This window comes from Bos taurus, chromosome 16 (assembly GCF_002263795.3).
Source record: "Bos taurus isolate L1 Dominette 01449 registration number 42190680 breed Hereford chromosome 16, ARS-UCD2.0, whole genome shotgun sequence".
Taxonomy (NCBI): domain Eukaryota; kingdom Metazoa; phylum Chordata; class Mammalia; order Artiodactyla; family Bovidae; genus Bos; species Bos taurus.
Window position 1 is genome coordinate 6,680,435 of NC_037343.1, and position 21,475 is coordinate 6,701,909.

At 35.6% G+C, this 21,475-nt stretch overlaps 1 protein-coding gene across 3 annotated transcripts in view; it reads left to right on the forward strand.

Annotated features, from left to right (window-relative positions):
* The window catches only part of KCNT2 (potassium sodium-activated channel subfamily T member 2), a 443,182-nt gene that overhangs the window by 292,297 nt on the left and 129,410 nt on the right, over positions 1–21,475 (forward strand). For all 3 annotated transcript variants that reach the window (XM_024976669.2, XM_024976670.2, XM_059875651.1), the window contains exon 14: positions 4,414–4,522. In XM_024976669.2, the coding sequence (XP_024832437.1) occupies positions 4,414–4,522 (109 nt within the window). The remainder of the gene's footprint in view (positions 1–4,413; positions 4,523–21,475) is intronic.

The window sequence follows — 21,475 nt, forward strand, 5'->3', positions numbered from 1 at the left end:
TTTTTTAAATTAGTAAAAGTATTCACACATTTAACTGCAAAAACAATAGTGTTTTTAAGCATAGGTTGCTCTCTACATCTAGTACACAAGATGAAGCATATTGTTTCTAAAATTAAAAAAAAATAAATTTTAATTCTAGAAGCTGGTAAGTGGCCCTTAAGAGCATGGATAAGGATCAGAAGCCTTCAATAAGTAGTTAAGAGTGGGAATGGGGGGGAGGCGAGTGAGAAAGTGACAGAGGACCAAAGTGGTACCATCCATAAACCTTGGCAGTCATATGACATTGGGAAATGAGGGGCAAAATAAGATGAAAGAATATTCTGCTTTTGTATTCAAGTTAGGAAATAACAGTGAGTATAAATGTTTGAGGAGGAGAGGTGGATTTGGGCCTGAGAGGAGACTTCTAGAGATAAATTCAATTTTGATTTGCAGAATGAGTTTCACCTTTCTTAATTTGTGTAAATGAAGACTATTACACTATAGTATTCCTTTTCATGTGTCAATCATCCTTATTGGTGAAATATATGTTTTCTTTATAAAGAGTACTGATTTTTCTTTTTATCTAACAAGGAATCCCAAGATTATATATTAACTCATTAATCTAAGATGGATGCTTTCAACCTATCTGATCCAATATCTCTTTTGTATGATAAATATTTTGTCACACTTCCTTTACCAGCCTGGAACAAAATTCAGAGTAAATGTAAATATCTATATGAATACACTTTAAATAATTAATAGAATATGTAATTTGTAATATGAAGGAAAAACAGAAGAGAAATAATTAATAGTAAGAAAGCATGTATCTCAACATTGTAAATGCCCAGATATGAATAACCAAAAAAAGACAACACAAAACAGATGCTTGCACCAGTAAATATATGCCTGCTACTGACAACATTAATGATCAGATCTTAAATTTCTATTAATGACTCACATATAGTATTAACAAAATAAACTTTCTCTAAGTTTATACAGTAACTGTCTTCCTAAATAATTCAGTATTTACTAAAATTTTTCAAAACTTTGTATCTATGTAGACAATTGCCTCCAGAAATGTGTACATTGCTTGTTGGGTTAATAGACACTGTAAAAACTTTACTTACCTGTAGAAAAAAAGCATATACAGACATAAAAATGATGCCTAAAGCTAACTTTTCTCTTCTCTTTCCCACTGATTATTATAGTTTTTGAAACATTAGCCAGTGCAACATGATTGTACTTCAGCCATTTCCAACCAACCAGAGATAACACATTAATTGAGGAAAATGGAAGGAAGGGGGCCCAGTTTTTTTTATTTTTTAGCACTAAAGGAAAATAAGATGGAATATTTTCAAACTATCATATAACTACCGCATTTTCTCATGGTCCCCTGCTAGAAGAAATATGGTTTCTACATTAAGCCAAGGGAAAGTTAATAGTTGCATATGGTATTCAGTTCAGTTCAGTTTAGTCACTCAGTCATGTCCGACTCTCTGTAATCCCATGAACTGCAGCACACCAGGCCTCCCTGTCCATCACCAACTGCCAAAATCTACCCAAACCCATTGAGTTAGTGATGTCATCCAACCGTCTTATCCTTTGTCATCCCCTTCTTCTCCTGCCCTCAATCTTTCCCACCATCAGGGTCTTTTCAAATGAGTCAGCTCTTTGCATCAGGTGGCCAAAGTATTGGAGTTTCAGCTTCAACATCAGTCCTTCCAATGAACACCCAGGACTGATCTCCTTTATGATGGCCTGGTTGGATCTCCTTGCAGTCCAAGGGACTCTCAAGAGTCTTCTCCAACACCACAGTTCAAAAGCATCAATTCTTTGGTACTCAGCTTTCTTTATAGTCCAACTCTCACACCATACATGAGCACTGGAAAAACCATAGCCTGGACTAGATGGACCTTTGTTGGCAAAGTAACGTCTCTGCTTTTCAATATGCTATCTAGGTTGGTCATAACTTTCCTTCCAAGGAGTAAGCGTCTTTGAATTTCATGGCTGCAGTCACCATCTGCAGTGATTTTGGAGCCCCCCAAAAATAAAGTCAGCCACTGTTTCCCCATCTATTTGCCATGAAGTGATGGGACCGGACGCCATGATCTTAGTTTTCTGAATGTTGAGCTTTAAGCCAACTCTTTCACTCTCCTCTTTCACTTTCATCAAGAGGCTCTTTAGTTCTTCTTTACTTTCTGCCATAAGGGTGGTGTCATCTGCATATCTGAGGTTATTGATATTTCTCCCGGATATCTTGATTCCAGCTTGTGCTTCCTCCAGCCCAGCGTTTCTCACGATGTACTCTGCATAGAAGTTAAATAAGCAGGGTGACAATATACAGCCTTGACGTACTCCTTTCTCTATTTGGAACCAGTCTGTTGTTCCACATCCAGTTCTAACTGTTGCTTCCTGACCTGCATACAGGTTTCTCAAAAGGCAGGTCAAGAGGTATTCCCATCTCTTTCAGAATTTTCCACCATTTATTGTGATCCACACAGTCAAAGGATTTGGCATAATCAATAAAGCAGAAATAGATGTTTTTCAAGAACTCTCTTGCTTTTTTGATGATCCATCGGATGTTGGCAATTTGATCTCTGGTTCCTCTGCCTTTTCTAAAACCAGCTGAACATCTGGAAGTTCACAGTTCACATATTGCTGAAGCCTGGCTTGGAGAATTTTGAGCATTACTTTACTAGCGTGTGAGATGAATGCAATTGTGTGGTTGTTTGAGCATTCTTTGGTATTGCATATATGGTAATCATACCTTCCAAATTTTCTGGTAGTGGGTGGATTTTTAAATACTCTATCTCATGTCATAATACATATACATACTTTTCTTCAATCATGCGTTCAATTTTTGGTTTAAAATTTATAGACCCCATGTGTTTGGCTATCATATGATTCTAAAGTAAAATTATTCTTCATTTAACAGTTTTGTAACTTTATTTTCATAGATTGGGCATTATATACTTAAAATTATTTGAGAAATATTAAAATAGCGGTTTAAGTCACTGTTCTTTTGCAGATACTTTGAATACTTTTCTAAATTCAAAATAGAACTTAGGATCTTCCTGTAAACTATTAAATCATGGTTATATATTTTGGAGATTTTTCTTATAGATTTTTATTATAATACTGACAAGCAGAAAAAAAAAAGAGGCATTGTTAGATTCTTGAGTTTTTTAAAGAGTAAACCCTGATGTGTAACCATAGCTTATAATTTCTTCCATAAAATGTAAAAGAAAAAATGAATTAAGGAAATGAAGGAAAAAGAAAAATAATGGGCTCTTTCATATGCTCACTGATGTTATGCAAACAAGAGTAAGGTTATTATTTATCTATCTGGAACATTTAATGAATCACTTCCCAAGTAATCTTGTTTCGTCATAAATTGTATAGTGTGTGTTTTCATTTCATAGATCAGACTCACAAATTCAACCCATTTCTTCATTAGCTAAAACTGCTATTTTCTGCCTAAGAATATTTACTTTCTTAGAACTTTAAGCAGTCTTTATTTTCAATATCAGCTACAGAAGTTTACTTGGAAGGGAAGGTTTTTTCCCCCCAAAACAAACAGCTTTTTTTTCCCCAAACATTAATTGCTTCTCTAAAATGTTATTTTTGTGGAAAATTGAGCATATGGCATCTGGGCCCTCATTCCTGCATGAAAACAATTTACTTGGGCTGAATGGCATTACTCCTTTTAACATGACCTTCACTCCCCCCCAACCATGTGTCATCATTTCTAGCTCTCTATTGTTTTTATGTCATTGAGTTTCTTTTTATGCCATTTATTATTGTTTCCAACTGGACTCTATCATCTTCTGAATTTATGACCTTAGATTCTAAGGTTAAGGTATAATTTATATTTATATCAGGATTAATTTTTATTGATTGATAATGGTAGTTGTTTTGATTGTACAAATTATTACTTATCTATTGTGCAAATATTATCTGCCACATTTTTTAATAAGTAATTCTAAGTCTTTATGTTATGTGACTATGGATTTGATAAATAAATCATGTTATAAATCAACACTATTATATTTCATACCATAGAATTATCAGAAGTAAAGGAGACTGTGTTTAGTCTTAAATTTACTATACAGGCTGTGCCTCACACCTACCAACTTCTTACCTTTTTGTACAGATGAGGCACAGGAAAAAAACTTCTTGCCAAAGGCTGTCAGTTTTATTAAAGACATATCTGGGGTTAGAACCCCCCTGTACCTCAATAACTTACCTCACAGTCTAGTACTCTTTCTTATGAAACATTTTTCCTGGAGATAAATTTGCACATGTAAAAACATCTCTGAAGCAAGTGTATTTATATGGAAGCTTTTGTAATTTTATTCTGTGTTTTACATATTACTTTAAAATACTACTATCCCAAGGTAAATTATTCTAATTTACCTATTTTATTTCAAACAGATCATGTTGTTTGTGAAGAAGAGTTTAAATACGCCATGTTAGCTTTAAACTGTATATGCCCAGCAACATCTACACTTATTACACTACTGGTTCATACCTCTAGAGGGCAGTAAGTATATTTTTTCTTTAAGATAATGCATTTTAAATTATAAAAAAGAATTATATAAGTGTAGTTATGTGATTTAGAAATACAGTAAGCCTAAGTGTACAGCTAGATATGTACCTTTACTTGTATTTGTGTGAGTTATCATCATCTGGTAGACAGAGGGTAGACAGATAATTACAGACCTACTACAGGGTCCAAGACATAGAGGATATTGACAGTGATTTGCTGTCTTTTCTAACTAATCGAGAGATGATTTGTTTTATCCTAAATTCTATGCCTGCCTCATTAGTTAGGCCTAGAATTAGGGTATTGTTTCTACTTTCAAAATTAATACTTAGCAAATAAAATCTTGAAAAGCAGGATGACAGCAGTCACTATTGAAAGGTCTTAAAGTCATTCTTTTTCTGTTTCTGAGGTAAGTTTTTATCTGAAAGCTGTTTGTATGCAAATGAGCTCAAAATTAAAATTGTATAAGTATTATAGAATGATAAATTAGTTGATAAAATTAGCTAATGTAGTATAAAAGAAATTATTTAATGAATTTCAGGGTACTGAGGGAAATTATATCACCAGAACATTTTTTCCCATTTGTTTTTTTGATAGAGTTTCCTAAACCATAGATGTTGTTTTTGACTTGCATTATCAAGTAAAATACAATCAGCGAATATAGTCACTGCTCTTATTTAAAAAGATAAATGTTGCACCACATTTCATACTTTTCATATTCCTTACTGGATATTTTAGACAAAATGTTTGATTTTCTAAATAAATTCCACAGTGGTGCTTGCAGTTATAATCATTTAAATTTAGTGAGTTAATTGATAGCTGTTTAAGTGAAATGACAAATCAAATAAGTCAAGGAAAAGGAAATTCTTTCCTGGGATTTAGTACTGCTTGGAGGAAATTGATAATTGAAAAATAGTAAATTCCCTCTGGTGTTTTTCAGTAGATTTACCTCTTTTCCCTCTAATTATGTCTCTGCTCTATAGAGACAGAAAGAGTTTCCCAGAAGCAATTTTCTCAAAGTTCTGAATATAACCCTTTCTGTTCTATACACTGATAAGCCTTTAAGATGTTCAATAGAAACAATGTAACAGGACCACAAATGAAATTGTTTTTCTTGGATGGACTTACTCAGCATTTTGATGGAATTAAATAAAATACTGAAAACTTTGTCACCAACTAGTTGAATATTCATAGAACTTATGGTTTCATTATTTTGTCATCCATCTTTGTCACAGATTTGTACAGCTTTAGAGCTGAGAATTTAGTCAGCTTCATTCTTGCACAAATGATAAAATGAAGCCCTTCAACACTAACACACATTAGTATTTATAGAATGGTTAAATTACATTTTCCAACTCCTAGTAAATATTATTTATTGGCACACAATAGTGCCTGGTGAACATTGCACTTCGTATAAATTTAAAAAGAATTTCAGCATCTCCTCAAATAGGACTTTTCCTAATATACTCTAATGAATTTTGTCATATTAAAAAAGAAAGTGATCATCTTGAAAACAGTACTACATAAGTAAGGATTTCCTGTAAGTAAGATTGACCTGCAAAATCATTCCCCAATTAAGTGACACAATAAATGCTTTAATCCACCAAAAGTACTTTCTTTGTTATTGAGATATAATTCATATACCATATAGTTCACCTACTAAGATATACGATTTTGTAGTTTTCAGTATAGTCATAGAATTGTGCAACTATCACTGCTAAATCCTAATATTTTCATTATCTCATAAACTCTCTACATTTTTGCAATAGCCCACATTGTATCCAAACTCTTCCAACTATAGGCAAACACAAACCTTACCCAATCTCTATAGATTTTTCTTTTCTGGACATTGCATATTGCAATGGATGGAATATTACAATGGATGGATATGAATGGAATCATACAGTGTATGCTGTTTTTGGACTGGCTTCTCTCACTTGGCATAATGTTTTTAAGGTTCATCCATATTGTAACATGTATCATTACTTCGTTCCTTTTTAAACTGAGTAGTTTTCTATTGTATGGATATATTTCTTTGTACTTTTCTATTCATCAACTGATGGGTACTTGGGTTGTTTCCAGCATTATGGATAAGGCTGTTCTTAATATGAATGTAAAGATTCCTATGTGGACATGTCCTTTAATTTCTTTGGGTCTATATCTAGCAGTGAAATTGCTGAGTCATGAGCTTCCTAGGTGGTGCTGGTGATAAAGAAAACACCTGCCAATGCAGGAAACGCAGGAGACACAAAAGACAAGGGTTAAATCCCTGGGTGTCAGAAAGATCCCCTGGAGGAAGAAATGTCAACTCACTCCAGTATTTTTGCCTGGGAAATCCCACGGACAGAGGAGCCCAGTGGGCTACAGCCCATAGAGTCACAAAGAGCTGGATGTGACTGAAGTGACTGAACAACCCCCCACACCAGTAATTCTATTTAGCCTTTTTTTTAAGGAATGTCCCAAATGTTTTCTGAAGGGATTATATCATCTTACATTGCCATCAGCAGTCTATCAAGACTCCAGTTTCATGTCCTCGGCAATCCTTGTTATTATCTGCTTTTTGCATCATAATCCTCCTATTGAATGCACAGTGGTGCTTCATTATGGTTTTGGTTTGCATTTCCCTGATTACTAATAACATTACAATTAGTTCATGGGCTTATTGACCATTTTCATATCACCTTTGAGCAAAAACCTATTCAGATCCTTTGTCCATTTTCTAATCACATTGTTTCTGATTATTGAGTTGTAAGAACTTTTATATATTCTAGCTTATCTTAAACAGATAAATACCATCACTTTAGTATAAATGATCATCCTAATAGATCACTTAATTTAAAAAATCTAATATATTTTATTAATAATATTGTTTGACTAAAGTAACTTGTTATGCATTAATTGAAGGTATAGTGAAGATTCACTCATTAACAGAACATGTTTAAAATTTTGCCTTTAAGCATCAGCAGAAAGTAGAGACCTCAAATATATTGATTTAATAATAAGAGAGCAAACTTGGGAGCTAAATTAAGTAGTATAATGGGGAAATGTTGAGTAGTCTAGAAATGCTTTATGTAGGGATTATCAAACTATTAATTGAGACAATACCTACAGTAATACTCAAATTTCTCCATTAAAAAAGAAGGAATAATATTATTAAAAGTTCATTCTATAACAAATGGTGATTGACTAAAACTAGTTGATAGACACAAGCTAAAGACTTAGATCCAGCAAACACAGAAACAAATATAATACAAAATCTAAAATAGTCTAATTTGAAAATGTATTTTTAAATTAAATGCTCTGTAGATTGTAGGTACTTAAGGAAATAATAATTATGTGTTCTGAAGCAAATAAGGTAGACAAAGGAAGCAGGAATTAGAGATAGAGAGGGCAGCTTATTTAGTGACAGTCCTCCCTTAGGTCTGACAGTGGAGTTCCTAATTCAGCCTTAGAATTAGATTTCTCCACTTAACCTTCATAGTTTCTTAATTCTCTTCCTCTAGCCTGTGGAAATGGGGCAAAGATGGAAACCATATGTTAAGTATGGTTTTGTTTTGTATTTCCCTGATTACTTCAAGTGGCTTCAGTGGTAAAGAATCTGTCTGCCAATGCAGGAGACTCACGAGTCACAGGTTCAATTCCTGGGTCAGGAAGATCTCCTGGAGGAGGAAATGGCAACCCACTCCAGTAATACTTGTCTGGGAAATCCCCTGGACAGAGGAGCCTGGCAGGGTTACAGTTCATGGGGTCGCAAATACTGAATGACTAAGCAGGAGGCTTTCACATCAACTTAGCCATGACCTAGACCAGTGCATCTCACAAGGCTCATTAATGCTCCTACGATCTTACATTTTCTTTATTTAGATGTTAATATACTCGTTCCTGTTCTAGTTGATCAGTGAGTCAACTAGATAGGGTCAATTTTAGATGACTTTGAATAACTGTATCCCTTTTATTCATTGACGTTTACTCTGTATTTTAGCCCTTCTCAGTTTTCCCCTCTTACTCCATTTACATTTGAGTGTTCAGTGCTCTTGGCAGGGGCTTTTCTTATTGTCAATTAAATTAGTATTTTGATTTATTTGGCAAACATACTAGAAAGATGAACAGAAATTTATTCATTGAGCAGATATCGCTGTAAGCTGTCAAACATGGACTGTGATGATTTTAGCAAACATTTGCCAAATTATCAGAACAGTTGATAGACATTCAACTGACCCATCTTGATATTCCATTGCTATCAAAATTTAATATTTTCTTTTCCTTTCCACTTAATTTCACAAAAATATTTATTTCATTAGTCCCATCCAAGAGGTAATATTCTTTGCTCTTTATGCTTATTAATGGGAAGGAAAGAGAATTGATAAGAAAAATATTTCAAAGTTAGAATTTATGAACCTTGGCCACTGATTAGATATGGATATAGAAAAGGGGAAAAGAGGAAGAAAATGTCTTCACACACAGGTTGGACAGGAAAGAACTGTAAAATGTGTGGTTTTGACAGAAGGAGAAAGGAGTTTGGGGTTGAATCTATTTGCTTTTTTGATTCAGGTACCTTTGCTTGTAGGAATTACTGATTCCTGAGGAGGAATCTGGGCTTCCCAGGTGGCTCATTGGGTAAAGAATCCACCTGCAATGCAGGAGACTCAGGAGATGAGAGTTCGATCCCTGGTTCGGGAAGATCCCTGGAGGAAGGCATAGCAGCTCACTCCAGTGTTCTTGCCTGGAGAATCCCATGGACAGAGGCGCCTGGGGGGTAACAGTCCATAGGCTCCCGAAGAGTCAGACAAGACTGAAGCAACTGAGCCTGCGAGCATGAGGAGGAATCAGGGTTGTTCAGGGCCACAGAACTGAAAGAAGAAATGGTGGGGATTTGGGAGAAATGATCACTTAAGACTTTTCCTTGGGAAATTACTCCTTATAGGAAACAGATGGGAGAAAAGGACAGCAAATATAGTGTAGCATCACAGGATAAAAAGGAGCAAGGATTTCCAAAAAAATAACTGGAGTGTTAACAATACAGATGGCTTAAGATGGAGAAGAAGCAAACAGAATTCGGAGGTCACTGGTTTCTGGGAAGTTCTGAGAAAATTTTGGACAATGGAGACTTTTTGAGGTAGGATGAATGAACGAGGAGATGATAAGAAAGCAAAGCCTGGTCAAAGGCTGCCACTTCATTAGTCTTTCCCAGGAAGATAAAAAAGAGAAAGCATGAAAGCAAATAGTTCTGCTGGTTCCACAGAAGTCGGCTTCTTTGATCATGGCAGTTAAGATTGTGGTCCCTGGTGAGCCTTTCATCTCTCCCATGACAAGCACACACAAACACACACACACACACACACACACACACACACACACACACACACCCAGATTGCAGGACTGGAGGTTTGAATCATATATCTGAAGGTTACTCATTTTTCTTCTGCAGAGATTAACCTTCACTGAAAATCTGCATAGAAATGCATTTTATTAGGTGTATCCAAAATCTATTTGGTTACCTGAGAAATGTTTTTCCACTTATTGAAAGATCAACTAGAACATTATTCTATTAAACATAGTTTGAGAAATACAGATATTGCTCAGTCCCTTAATAGCTCATCTTCTGTTATCAAATTAGATTTAAGTGTGTTCATTTTATTTATTGAGGACCCTCTTTGCTCTCATCCAAATTTATTTTTATGTCCTTAATTCTCATGATTCTATGTATCATGTTCTCCAAATAACATGATCCTAAATATACTTCATGGTTTCCGCCTTCTGCATCTTTTTAAATGTTGTTCCTTCTGCCTTGAATTTTTTTCTTCTGCTTTCCTAGAGGATTTTCCTGAAATTCAAAGATTCTATCTCCTTGTGAATATTTTTAAGCTCCCCAATTTAACGTGATGTCTCCTTTCTATGAGCTCATGTAGAATGTTATGACATTCTACCAGAGTATGTATTAAGGTCCTTTTATTTTTTCCTAGTTGATAGGGCATAATTTCATTTAAGGTAGAGAACATGCCTTATTCATGCCTTATATAATATATTTTTTTCCAGCTTTGCTATAATCAACATGTAGCATTGCCCAAGTTTAAGGTATACAATGAGTTCTCCAATTTTACATGAAGCCATTGATTTATTTATAGCCAGTGAACAAAATGTAGATATTTACATGTTTAACAATGTAAAAAAGGTGCAGCAAATGATACTTTAGAGTAAAATTAGGTGGAAGAGATGGAAGGGAAGAGGATGGCTAACAGCTCAACTTACAGAACGGAAAATCAAAAGACTTATATCTATAGTCACTAATACTTTATATATGTATAGCCCTGAGAGGAATCTTCCCTGAGCTAGTTCTCTAGTCTCACACCTCAGAGAATGTGATCAATAGAAGATTGATACAATCTTCTACAGTGATGCAGTCTACAACCTTCCACAATTGATACAATCTTCTATAATGATATAGTAATACAATTTAATAGCATATTTTTATTAAGAGATAACTCAAAACTCTTCACATTAAGCCCAGAATTTGGAAGCATTTCCATCAATTTATGAATGAAATCACATGTTTAAGATAGCACTAGAGTTAAAATATAACTAATCCTGGGAAGGATTGAACGCAAAAGAAGAGAGTGGCAGAGGATGAGGTGGTAGGCGATATCACTGACTCAGTGGACATGAATTTGAGCAAACTCTGGGAGATAGTGAAGGACAGGGAAGCTTGGTATGCTGGGGCTTCCCTGGTGGCTCACACGGTAAAGAATTTGCCCACAATACAGGAGACCTGGGTTTGATCCTTGGGTTGGAAAGATCCGCTGGAGAAGGGAACGGCTACCCACTCCAGTATTCTGGCTTGGAGAATTCCGTGGACTGTACAGTTCATGGGGTCGGGAAGAGTCAGACACGATTTAGCAACTGAACAACAACAACAAATTGTAATGTTTGGTCATTCATTCATTCATCCTTTCCGCAGATAATAATTATTTGCATCCATACAGTGTAAGGCACTATGTTAGAAGTTCGATAAACACAAACATACATACATTCCGATCACAAAATCTAACATTCAGTACAGGCAGCACACACTGTAGACATGGCTTATGTATGTTTGGAATGTGTTATAAATTTCTCCTAGTAGATCTAGTAGTAGATTTCTCCTAGTAGATCTCCTAGTAGGTTAGTACAGGTTCTTTTAGCTATGGTAAGATTAGTTTGCACACCTTGAGGCTAAACCAAATGATAACGTGGACAGACACTAAAGAAACTTGCTGCTGCTAAGTCACTTCAGTCATGTCCGACCCTGTGCAACCCATAGACGGCAGCCCACCAGGCTCCCCCATCCCTGGGATTCTCCAGGCAAGAACACTAACTTGCTACTTACACATAATTTTAAAAGAGCAAAAAAAAAAAAAAAAATCCTCAAAAAGATAAAATGTGAATAATAGCTATAGGAGCTTATGAAACTTCTATATCCCCAATATTAATATTTATGGAAGACAACTTTCTTGAAGATGTCACTGTGATGTTCTAAACTAAAAGGACAAATATCAGAGAGCAATTCAAAAGCATCAGGGCACAGAGAGCTTGACCATAAGCTAAGCACGTGGTACTTATTCTGTGAGCAAGCAGTCTGTGTTCTGAGAGAGGCAGGGAGATGGCACATTTTAGCTATAAATGTTTATGAATGCTGAAGGAGAGCAGTTGAAAATCAGTGGGGTAGGATCTATTTAATAATGGAATTAAAGAGCTGAGACTGCAGTGTCATTATGAGAGATGAATTTCTATTTCACCTGACAATTTAAAAAGTAGATGAAAAGGCTTTGCAAGTGTTTTTAGGATTTGTTTGTGTGATAATTAGGTGACTTCTTGAATTAACTGAGCACTTCAGAAAACCACACTAGAGATTTTGAAGAACAAACAAACTTTAAGGGAAATGAGTTTGGAACACTTTCATGTACAATCAGCCTTTCAAACTTAAAGTTTGAGCTCTATTTCATTTCTTCTTTTGAAATCGCTTTCAAAAGGATGTTCACTGTTTATGTTCACTATTGAGAATGCTTGAAAGCTCAATGGCATTTCTCTGTTATAGCCACTTTCACAGCGATTTTTCTTATCCTGAGAATGCAAACAGCTTTCTGGTTCCATCTAGTGGTAGAAAATTGATTATCATCCTCTACATGGTTTTAATCTTAGGACTCAGGTTTTTGTTTTGAGGTCTAATAACATAAAAAACTGGGGAAGTTCTGCTTCAAGAGTAGAGATGCATAAATCTCTTCCTGGAAGACAGAAGCATCTTCATTTTGAGTTTTATTACTTCTTCTACTTAGAGTTCTTGACTACCTTTCTCCCTAGTAAGATAATCCAACTTGTGTGTCAAATTGAGTCCCAGACCAGGAAGAATAAATGTTTATCCAAAGTTGTATGTTAGCCCTTCCTTTTGTGACCTCACCTGTGGTAGAAGTTTCTGTCTACTCCAATATGCCATTTCCACTCCATAAATTACAATTATGTTTTCAATGACACAGGCTACCATTTGTCAAAATCAGTTCTTTTACCTACAGTATTGACTGTAGATTCCTGACACTGATAGCAAAGGAAAATCAGAATACCATTAAATACTTTAATTTTTAAATAAAGTAGAAGCTTTAGACCACATGAATAAATTACATTCATTTTTAAATTAATGTGTGTGTTTTCAAAGACTCTCCTCTAAAGAATATAAACAATTATCTGGAACCAAGCTGACATTAATTGGTGAACTACTAGAGTATGGAATTAAATAAAATGTTAATTTTAATTAGATTAAAACCTTTGGGTCACTTGTTTTAGGCTTTTTAAAATCTACTTTCAATCTAATATAATGCGGCAACAAATATAGTTTCTTATCCTCTTTAAAATAAAGCACCAATAAGGGAACTTTATCTTATCTAATTCTGCAATTATAAATTTAAATGGCATCCTTTTCCTAAGGCAAAGATTTCCCCCAGTTATATGTAAAGCCTTTTATTATACATAGATGAATGGGTATTTATACCAAAGACACCTTGTGACAGTATGTTGTTTATTCCCATGGAGGTGAAAATAATTTCATTTGGTAATAAAAATGACTATATAAAAGCAGCTAATTTGGCAATCTGTGTGAATTTTAGTGAATCTGAAACACCATTTATTGTATATTTAAATACATTATTTAGGTTTGAAAAGAACAAAATGTACTAGCAAAACTAAATGCGATAATTATAATTCAGAGGTGTTCAAGATAGCAGAAGGATTTCCACTAATAATTTCACTGTACAACCATGAAGGTAGTAATGCCTGCCTGCACTCTATAGTTTACCTTTGTTTTTGTGGTATCTTTAAATACATGAAGAAGATATGAACACAAAAATTCAATTTTACCTTCCAAAAGTTATTAGTATGAATTTTACAAAAAAATCACCTTCTTAGAAATAGGAAGCTGTCAGTCAAGTAAGCTTTTATGCTATTTTTTTTTTTAATGCACACATTACTGAGTGGGGTAATTCAGTACATTCCTGAAATAAAAACAGAGAGCGCAGTATAATAAGACTTCAGGGTATTGCATCCGGAACAGGAAATTCCAGTTAGATTCTTATTTTCTGCTTTTGGGAAAAGTTGATGTGGGGAAACTTTGAAAATCAAAACCATATCAGATTCTTTTACTGCATTCAATAGCTGAGGAAGCACATTTCTACAGTTGCAGACCCAAGCACTTACTATTTGATGGTCCTGTTCCAGTGGGTTGGTTTTGTTGCAGCACAGGAGACAGTATGTGAGTGAATTTATTCTCTGGCAATAAATACCCATCCCTGATAGCTCAGTTGGTAAAGAATCCACCTGCGATGCAGGAGACCCCAGTTTGATTCCTGGGTCGGAAAGATCTGCTGCAGAAGGGATAGGCTACCCACTCCAGTATTCTTGGGCTTCCCTTGTAGCTCAGCTGGTAAAAAATCCACCTGAAATGTGGGAGACCTGGGTTCAGTCCCTGGGTTGAGAAGATCCCCTGGAGAAGGGAAAGGCTACCTGCTCCAGTGTTCTGGCCTGGAGAATTCCCTGGGGTATAGTCCATGGGGTCAGCAAAGAGCTGGATGTGACTGAGCGACTTTCATTTTTACTTTCACTTACCTTGAAAGTGTAATCATGGATTAACCAGGGATGTGCACTTTGCATTTGAAAGAAAAGCAAAATCATTTGTCAACTTTAATTTATGCACCACTGAAAAGTTAGATATTTCTAACTGGGGCACAATAAGCAGAATAAAACAAACATAACATTTCAAATTTTTATTTTATTTTATTTTAGTGAAAGCAGGTTTATTTAGAGAGATACACATTCCATAGACAGAATATGGAATATTCTGTCTCAGAGACAGATTATGTCCATCTCAGAGACAGACCTAAAATATAGGGTGGTTAGTATTATAGGCTGGATAATTTCATATGCCAGTGAGTGAGTGGGATTATTCCAACTATTTGGGGAAAGGGGTGTGGCTTCCAAGAATTGGGTCACTGCCCACTTCTGGCCTTTTATGATCGTGAGAGGGACTTTTCATCTTGTCCCCAAATTGGTGACCACAATCTAAAACCAAGGAGGAAAAAGAGTCAAGTATCCCATTTTCTAATCTCCCCACCCTTCCATAGAAAGAAAAGATCAGAGAAAGCCAGTAGAGCAACACAGTGTGTTTGCACCTACCTTGGTTGTGCAGATGGTAAATAATGTGCCTTCAGTGCAGGAGACCTGGGTTCAAGTTGCAATCCCTGGGTCAGGATGATCCCCTGGAGAAGGGAATGGCAACCCAATCCAGTGTTCTTGCCTGGGAGTGGCAAAGAGTTGGACACAACTGAGTGACTAACACTTTCATTTTCACTAGCCTCATGAAATGAAGTTCATGAAATGACCTAATTAATACTCGTGGAGAATAAGGCGTGTCTGCAGAAAGCAGGGACCAGTATGTCCTTCCCCAGTTGGACATTGGTGTATGTAGTTTTCTGATTTGAACATGAGGAAAAAAGAATCAAAGAGAGAGAGATGGCAGAATCTGCACTCCCATGCATGGGTTTCCGGCATCAGAGCTGATGACTTGAAAAGATCTATGTTCTCTCTGTGGTACCCTGTCAAGGGTGCTGCTACGAGGTGAGGAAACCCAAGAAGCCAAAGGCTGTAAGGTGCGCGGGACATCTATCTGGGAAGTAGGTTAGACAGAGTGGACAGAAATTTTTTCCTTCCCAGGGATGGTACACAGGGAAGTGGTCCCACCCCTCCACACTCCACAAACATGTTTACATGACTCTAGGAGATGCCTTTGATGACCAGTGTGAGTCACTTCAGAGCCGCAGCATTCCAGGGAGAATTAGCCTCAGCTGGGAAGATTAGACTTTCAAATCAGATGAGACAGAGCTTTCTAATCATTGAACAGGATTTGAAAGAAGTGGGAGCTCCCCAGTACATTATTATTACTGGACAGGAATTGGAGATTTAAAAGAGCTTGGGTGAAGGCTACAGGGTCTTGAAAATTTTGACATGAAAGTTGCAATTTACTTCACCAGACATTTTTGTTTGTTTTCTCATAAACAGTTCTCTATCACCTCTCCTTATACTTCTCCTTTCTTTTTCCAAATATATGTGTATATATATGTAAGACCTTTGTTTAGGGTTTAAGCATGCAGAAGGGAGCAGGCATAAGCCTCCTTTGGTTCTAGGATGTGCACTGAAACATTTCTAAGGCTCTCATGACTATGGTATTGGATTTATGAATTTTTACAGCATGACCTTTTGTTCAGGGAAAATAGAGATTTTTTTCAAGCATTGAGCACAAGCTTTTATTCTGTGTTTCCTCTATTTTCCTAGTAGAATATTTTCTTTTTATGTTCTTTTATTCTCTTTCTTTTTTCTACTAACACCTTTTCTAACAACTGGAGCTGGCATTATTTTGAAAATTAAGGTAGACATAAATCTGTCTAGGAAGAATTTATTACTGTTTAATTTCCAGTCAGTTACTATACAGTCAGTTACTGTATAATGCAATTACTACTGCATTACCAGTCAGTATGGTAAAGTAGCCTGTAAAGGGTCAGAAATATAAACTACAGGCTATATTATTTTACATGCTGGAGTTTACTTTGAGGCTAACAGTAAGTAAATGCAGAAGCAGACTGTCTTCCCTAAATGGTCATTCGATTCATGTAAACACAGAGTAAATCTTTCTTAAATGGCTTTTCATAATTTTCATGAAGCTTTTCATTCTTTGCTTTTTGTCCTTAGTATCTTTATTGTTTTTTACTGCTGCTGAGGTTAAGTTAATTTCATGTCCATTTATGATTATGAAACTCAGTGAAGGCTTTTTCTCCTCATTCTAATAGCAAATTCATCATAGGGAAAGTAATTGATAAGATGTAAAAATGATTTTGGTGAAGGAGAAAGGAATTATATAATTAGAAAAGCAAAAATTTAGTAATTGAGCATGAAGAACACTGTTAGGTTATACTCTGTTCATTTAACAAAACATTTATTAAGACTTACTCTGTCAGACCAGATGTCTTGTCTCAGAGATAGCATGGTAAACAAGAGATGGTCCTTTGTCCCATGGAGCCTATTTCACAAGGAAGCAAGACATTAAGGATTAGTCAATATAATTTAATGTTATACTATCATGAAGTCCACCACTGCATGGCTGAAAGAGTAATGACTGAACTGTGGGTCCAAGAATGAGGAGGACATAGGAGGAAGAAGGAACAGGTTAGAAGACCTGGATAAGAGAGATTCTTGATCAGGGGAAACTAAAGTTTGCTGGAGCGCCCAAGAAAAAGGAGGCAGAAATGACAGATGAAATTTGGAAGACAGGCATGGCATAGGTCAGGAGGGATTGGTAGTGATGATGAGAAAGTTTACCTTTTTCAGATGGGAGGAGGAAACTCTCTAATTATTTTTAACAGGAAAGTGACCTGAAGTGATTTGAGATTTTGAAATTCATTCTTATTGTAGCACCAATCCATATAAGAGGCAAGGAAATGGAGTAGGAATATTTTAAGAGTGTAAGAGTTGATGATGGAGAAAAGGGTAAGTGGTGCATTCAAGAGTTATTTAAGTGGTAGAATTCTCTTGTATAAAATGTAAATAGATTATTTACTCAGCTATATGATTATTTTTGTCTCATTAAAATATAATCTTTAGTTAAGTCTGCCCAGATACATGAAGTAGGAAAAGATGAAAGAAAATAAGGAGAGAATGATAAGTTGAAAACAAAGGTTTATGCTTTTTTTTTTTTTTTTTTAACAAATCCATAGGCTCTGAAATGCCCTGTATTATTAATAAAGGTTGGAGTAAAATTTGGCTCTCAAATTCTAGTAGCCCGAAGAAAAGAAATAGAACAGCTCCACATTCACACTGAATATTAGACTATTCAGAACTGAAGTTTCTGAATAAAAGGCAGTGTTTGTCACAGACTCTTCTATCTGTGCTGGCAAGACCAAAGACTTGAAACCACTGATCCTGTTTCTTTATCTATGTGATGGGCATAATACTAGCATGCATCTTAAAGGTTTCAGAAGAATCAAATTTTGTCATGAAACAAATGTTTTGAAGTCACTTCACCTTATTCTGTAAAATGCTCCCACAGAAAACAAGATAGACAGTAGTCTGAGAAGTTATGGTGTTTACATTCTGCTTCATGCTAAGTGAGAGATGGTGGCAGAAAGAGACAAATAACAAGCATACAAATGAAGTTATGTCAGTATCACAAAGATGTCAGTTTCACCCAGATTTATTAATCATTGCGATAATCATATCAACAATTTTCTTTTTCAAGTAATCAAGCTGATTTTAAGTTCATATGGAAAAATGAAGAAACCAAAATAGCAAGAAAAATTTTGAAGGAGAACAATAAAGAGAGGGATTACCCTGATGTATTTTAGAACAATTTTGTACCTAAAATAGTTGATATAGTGTAGTGTTAGGGAATGGACAAAGGCAAATCAACTTGACAGACTAGAAAGTTGAGAAAGAGGCCCATAGGCATCTCGGAATTTGGTGTTTGATAATGGAGTTATTTTAAATCATTGGTTAAAAAATTGAACTATTCAATAAATTGAATAACTGGGTAGCCATTTGGAAAAAAGTTGATACATTCATCATAGTATAAAGGGAAAATATTACTTTCTGCCTAAATAAAATGTTACTCTCAAAATATTGGTAAAGGGGGTGGGTGTATAATATACCCTATAATGCTTCTTTGAAAGGTAGCAGTGAAAAATTATATCAACAAAAACTTAAAATCCTTACTAGTTTTGGCTTGTTTCTTCATTTTTGTGAACATGCATTTCATTTTTAAAATCTATTTCAGACACTTAAATGCACAAGAATATTATCATGAGCATCCATGAACCTAGCATTCGAAATGTTTTTTATTTCAATTGTTTCTGAAGCCCACATATATGATCTCTGATTTACCTGTCTTCTCCCTAGGACCTAGTTCACTAAATACTCTACCTAAAGCTCCTTAATTCTTCAAACATTTTATATTTGATATTTCCCCATGATTCTCACTAAGCATTAGTTCTTGCATTTTCACTTTTAGCTGTATGGAATTTACTTATTTATTCACTCATTCGATCATTTAATTTTTGTATTTCTGATGAACATTCGGTCCTTAAGGTGTTTATTCCTATTTTTCTTTTCTGTCAGCAAATACACCTAGGTCCACCTTTAGAACATGCCCAGAATCTCCCCTGGTCCAAAGCCATCACCTTCTGGCTGGATCCTTGTGGTAAAGTCCTCACTGATCATTGCCACTGCTTCAGTCTATTCTCAGAACAATGACCAGAGGATTTTTTGCAAAATATAAATCAGAATCTTTGCAAATTTTCCCAATAAAGCCCAACATGATCTTAAGATTTTAGAAATCCCCGTGTGACCCGTTTCCCTGCTAGTTATTCCTCTGGCCTCAGTTCCTCCTCCTCCTGGCTTTTCCTCAGCCACCCCAGGCACCGCCCTGTCCCAGGGAAGTGCTTGCTGTTGCTTCTGCCATAAACAGTCTTCTCTGCTATGGTTATCTCTCTCACTCTTTTCAGGATTTTTACTTAGATGTTATTCTCTCAGGGAGGTCTACTTCAATTATGCATTTATTTTCCAACCCAGCCCTGAAAATTTCTCTCTCTTTTTTCTCCCTACCACTTACCACTTCCAACACATAATTTGCTTTACTGCCAGTTTTCCTCCACTAGAGGCTTCAAGAAAGAAAGCATTTCTGCCCTTTTGTCAACTGCCTTAGCCTTGAAATCTAGAACTTTTCTTGGCACATCCCAAGTGCTCAATAAATATTTCATGTAGGAATTAATAAGTGAGACCCAGACATACCCATCAGTAGAAGATGGAGTGGCTAAGTTCCAACATTTCTCAAGCAATTAACATGAAGTGAAAAGGAAAAAATTCTGTATATTTACAATTAGCTGAAATTAGAGATTCATTAAAAAATGTTTGGTAAAAAGGTGCCATTATGAAATAGCATGAAGACAAGCAAGTGATTTAAGGAAATTCATTACAGTCATCCTTGTCAAAATCCCTCCTTTTCTGTTTCCTTCCAAGTTACCACATTGCATTTCCATTTCAGCAGCTGAAATTAGATTTGTAATTCACTCGAACAGCTCTTAGTGCCCTTATGCAACTATTATTTGACCCTATGCTGCCTTTCAGATGCCAAAGAAACCCTGATGAATTACTGGCAACTTCTCTCATGTTTTCAGCCTTTTAAATGGATTCTGTCTTTGCCAAGTGCTATCTTGCCAAGCAGCAGTATGGTACATATCAAAGATAGCTTTGTTTTTATTTGAAAGGAAAAGGTGTTCTCCACCAAGAATAATCATTCTTAGGAAACAGTAGTTAGATGTAGCCATATGTATTCCATAGTCCAATGTGTTTTGTTTTACATTTTCCTATTTCCAAAAATATATTAATATTATACAAAAAAAGGGTAAAAGCTTTAAGAGTAATATTGTTCATATTGTTGACTAGGAATGTTGAAAGTGGCTCCAAAATTCTGCAATAAAGAAGATATACCAGCAAAATAATAATGTAAACTAATATTTACTGAAGATTACTATGCTCCCCAAATCTGCTAAATGATTAATTTGTACTGCTAAATGATTTATTTGTACTATCTCATTTAATGCAGCCCAGTACCACTGATAATTTTTTTTTATGGAAGTAAAGTATCATAGAGAACTTAAATAACTCACCCAAGATTGTAGAGTTAGGGTTCAGATCAGGCAGTCAGACTCCAAGGCCCAGGATCTGAAGTCTTAAGCTTCCCTGTCATAACAAACACACTCTTCCAACAACACAAGAGAAGACTCTATACATGGACATAACCAGATGGTCAACACCAAAATCAGACTGATTATATTCTTTGCAGCCAAAGATGGAGAAGCTCTATACAGTCATCAAAAACAAGACCAGGAGCTGACTGTGGCTCAGACCATGATCTCCTTATTGCCAAATTCAGACTTAAATTGAAGAAAATAGGGAAAACCACTAGACCATTCAGGTATGACCTATCTCAAATCCCTTATGATTATACACTGGAAGTGAGAAATAGATTTAACGGACTAGATCTGATAGAGTGCCTGATGAACTATGGAATGAGGTTCGTGACATTGTACAGGAGACAGGGATCAAGACCTTTCCCATGGAAAAGAAATGCAAGAAAACAAAATGGCTGTCTGGGGAGGCCTTACAAATAGCTGTGAAAAGAAGAGAAGCAAAAAGCAAAGGAGAAAAGGAAAGAGATAGATAAACATCTGAATGCAGAGTTCCAAAGAATAGCAAGAAGAGATAAGAAAGCCTTCTTCAGTGATCAATGCAAAGAAATAGAGGAAAACAATAGAATGGGAAAGACTAGGGATCTCTTCAAGAAAATCAGAGATACCAAAGGAACATTTCATGCAAAGATGAGCTCGA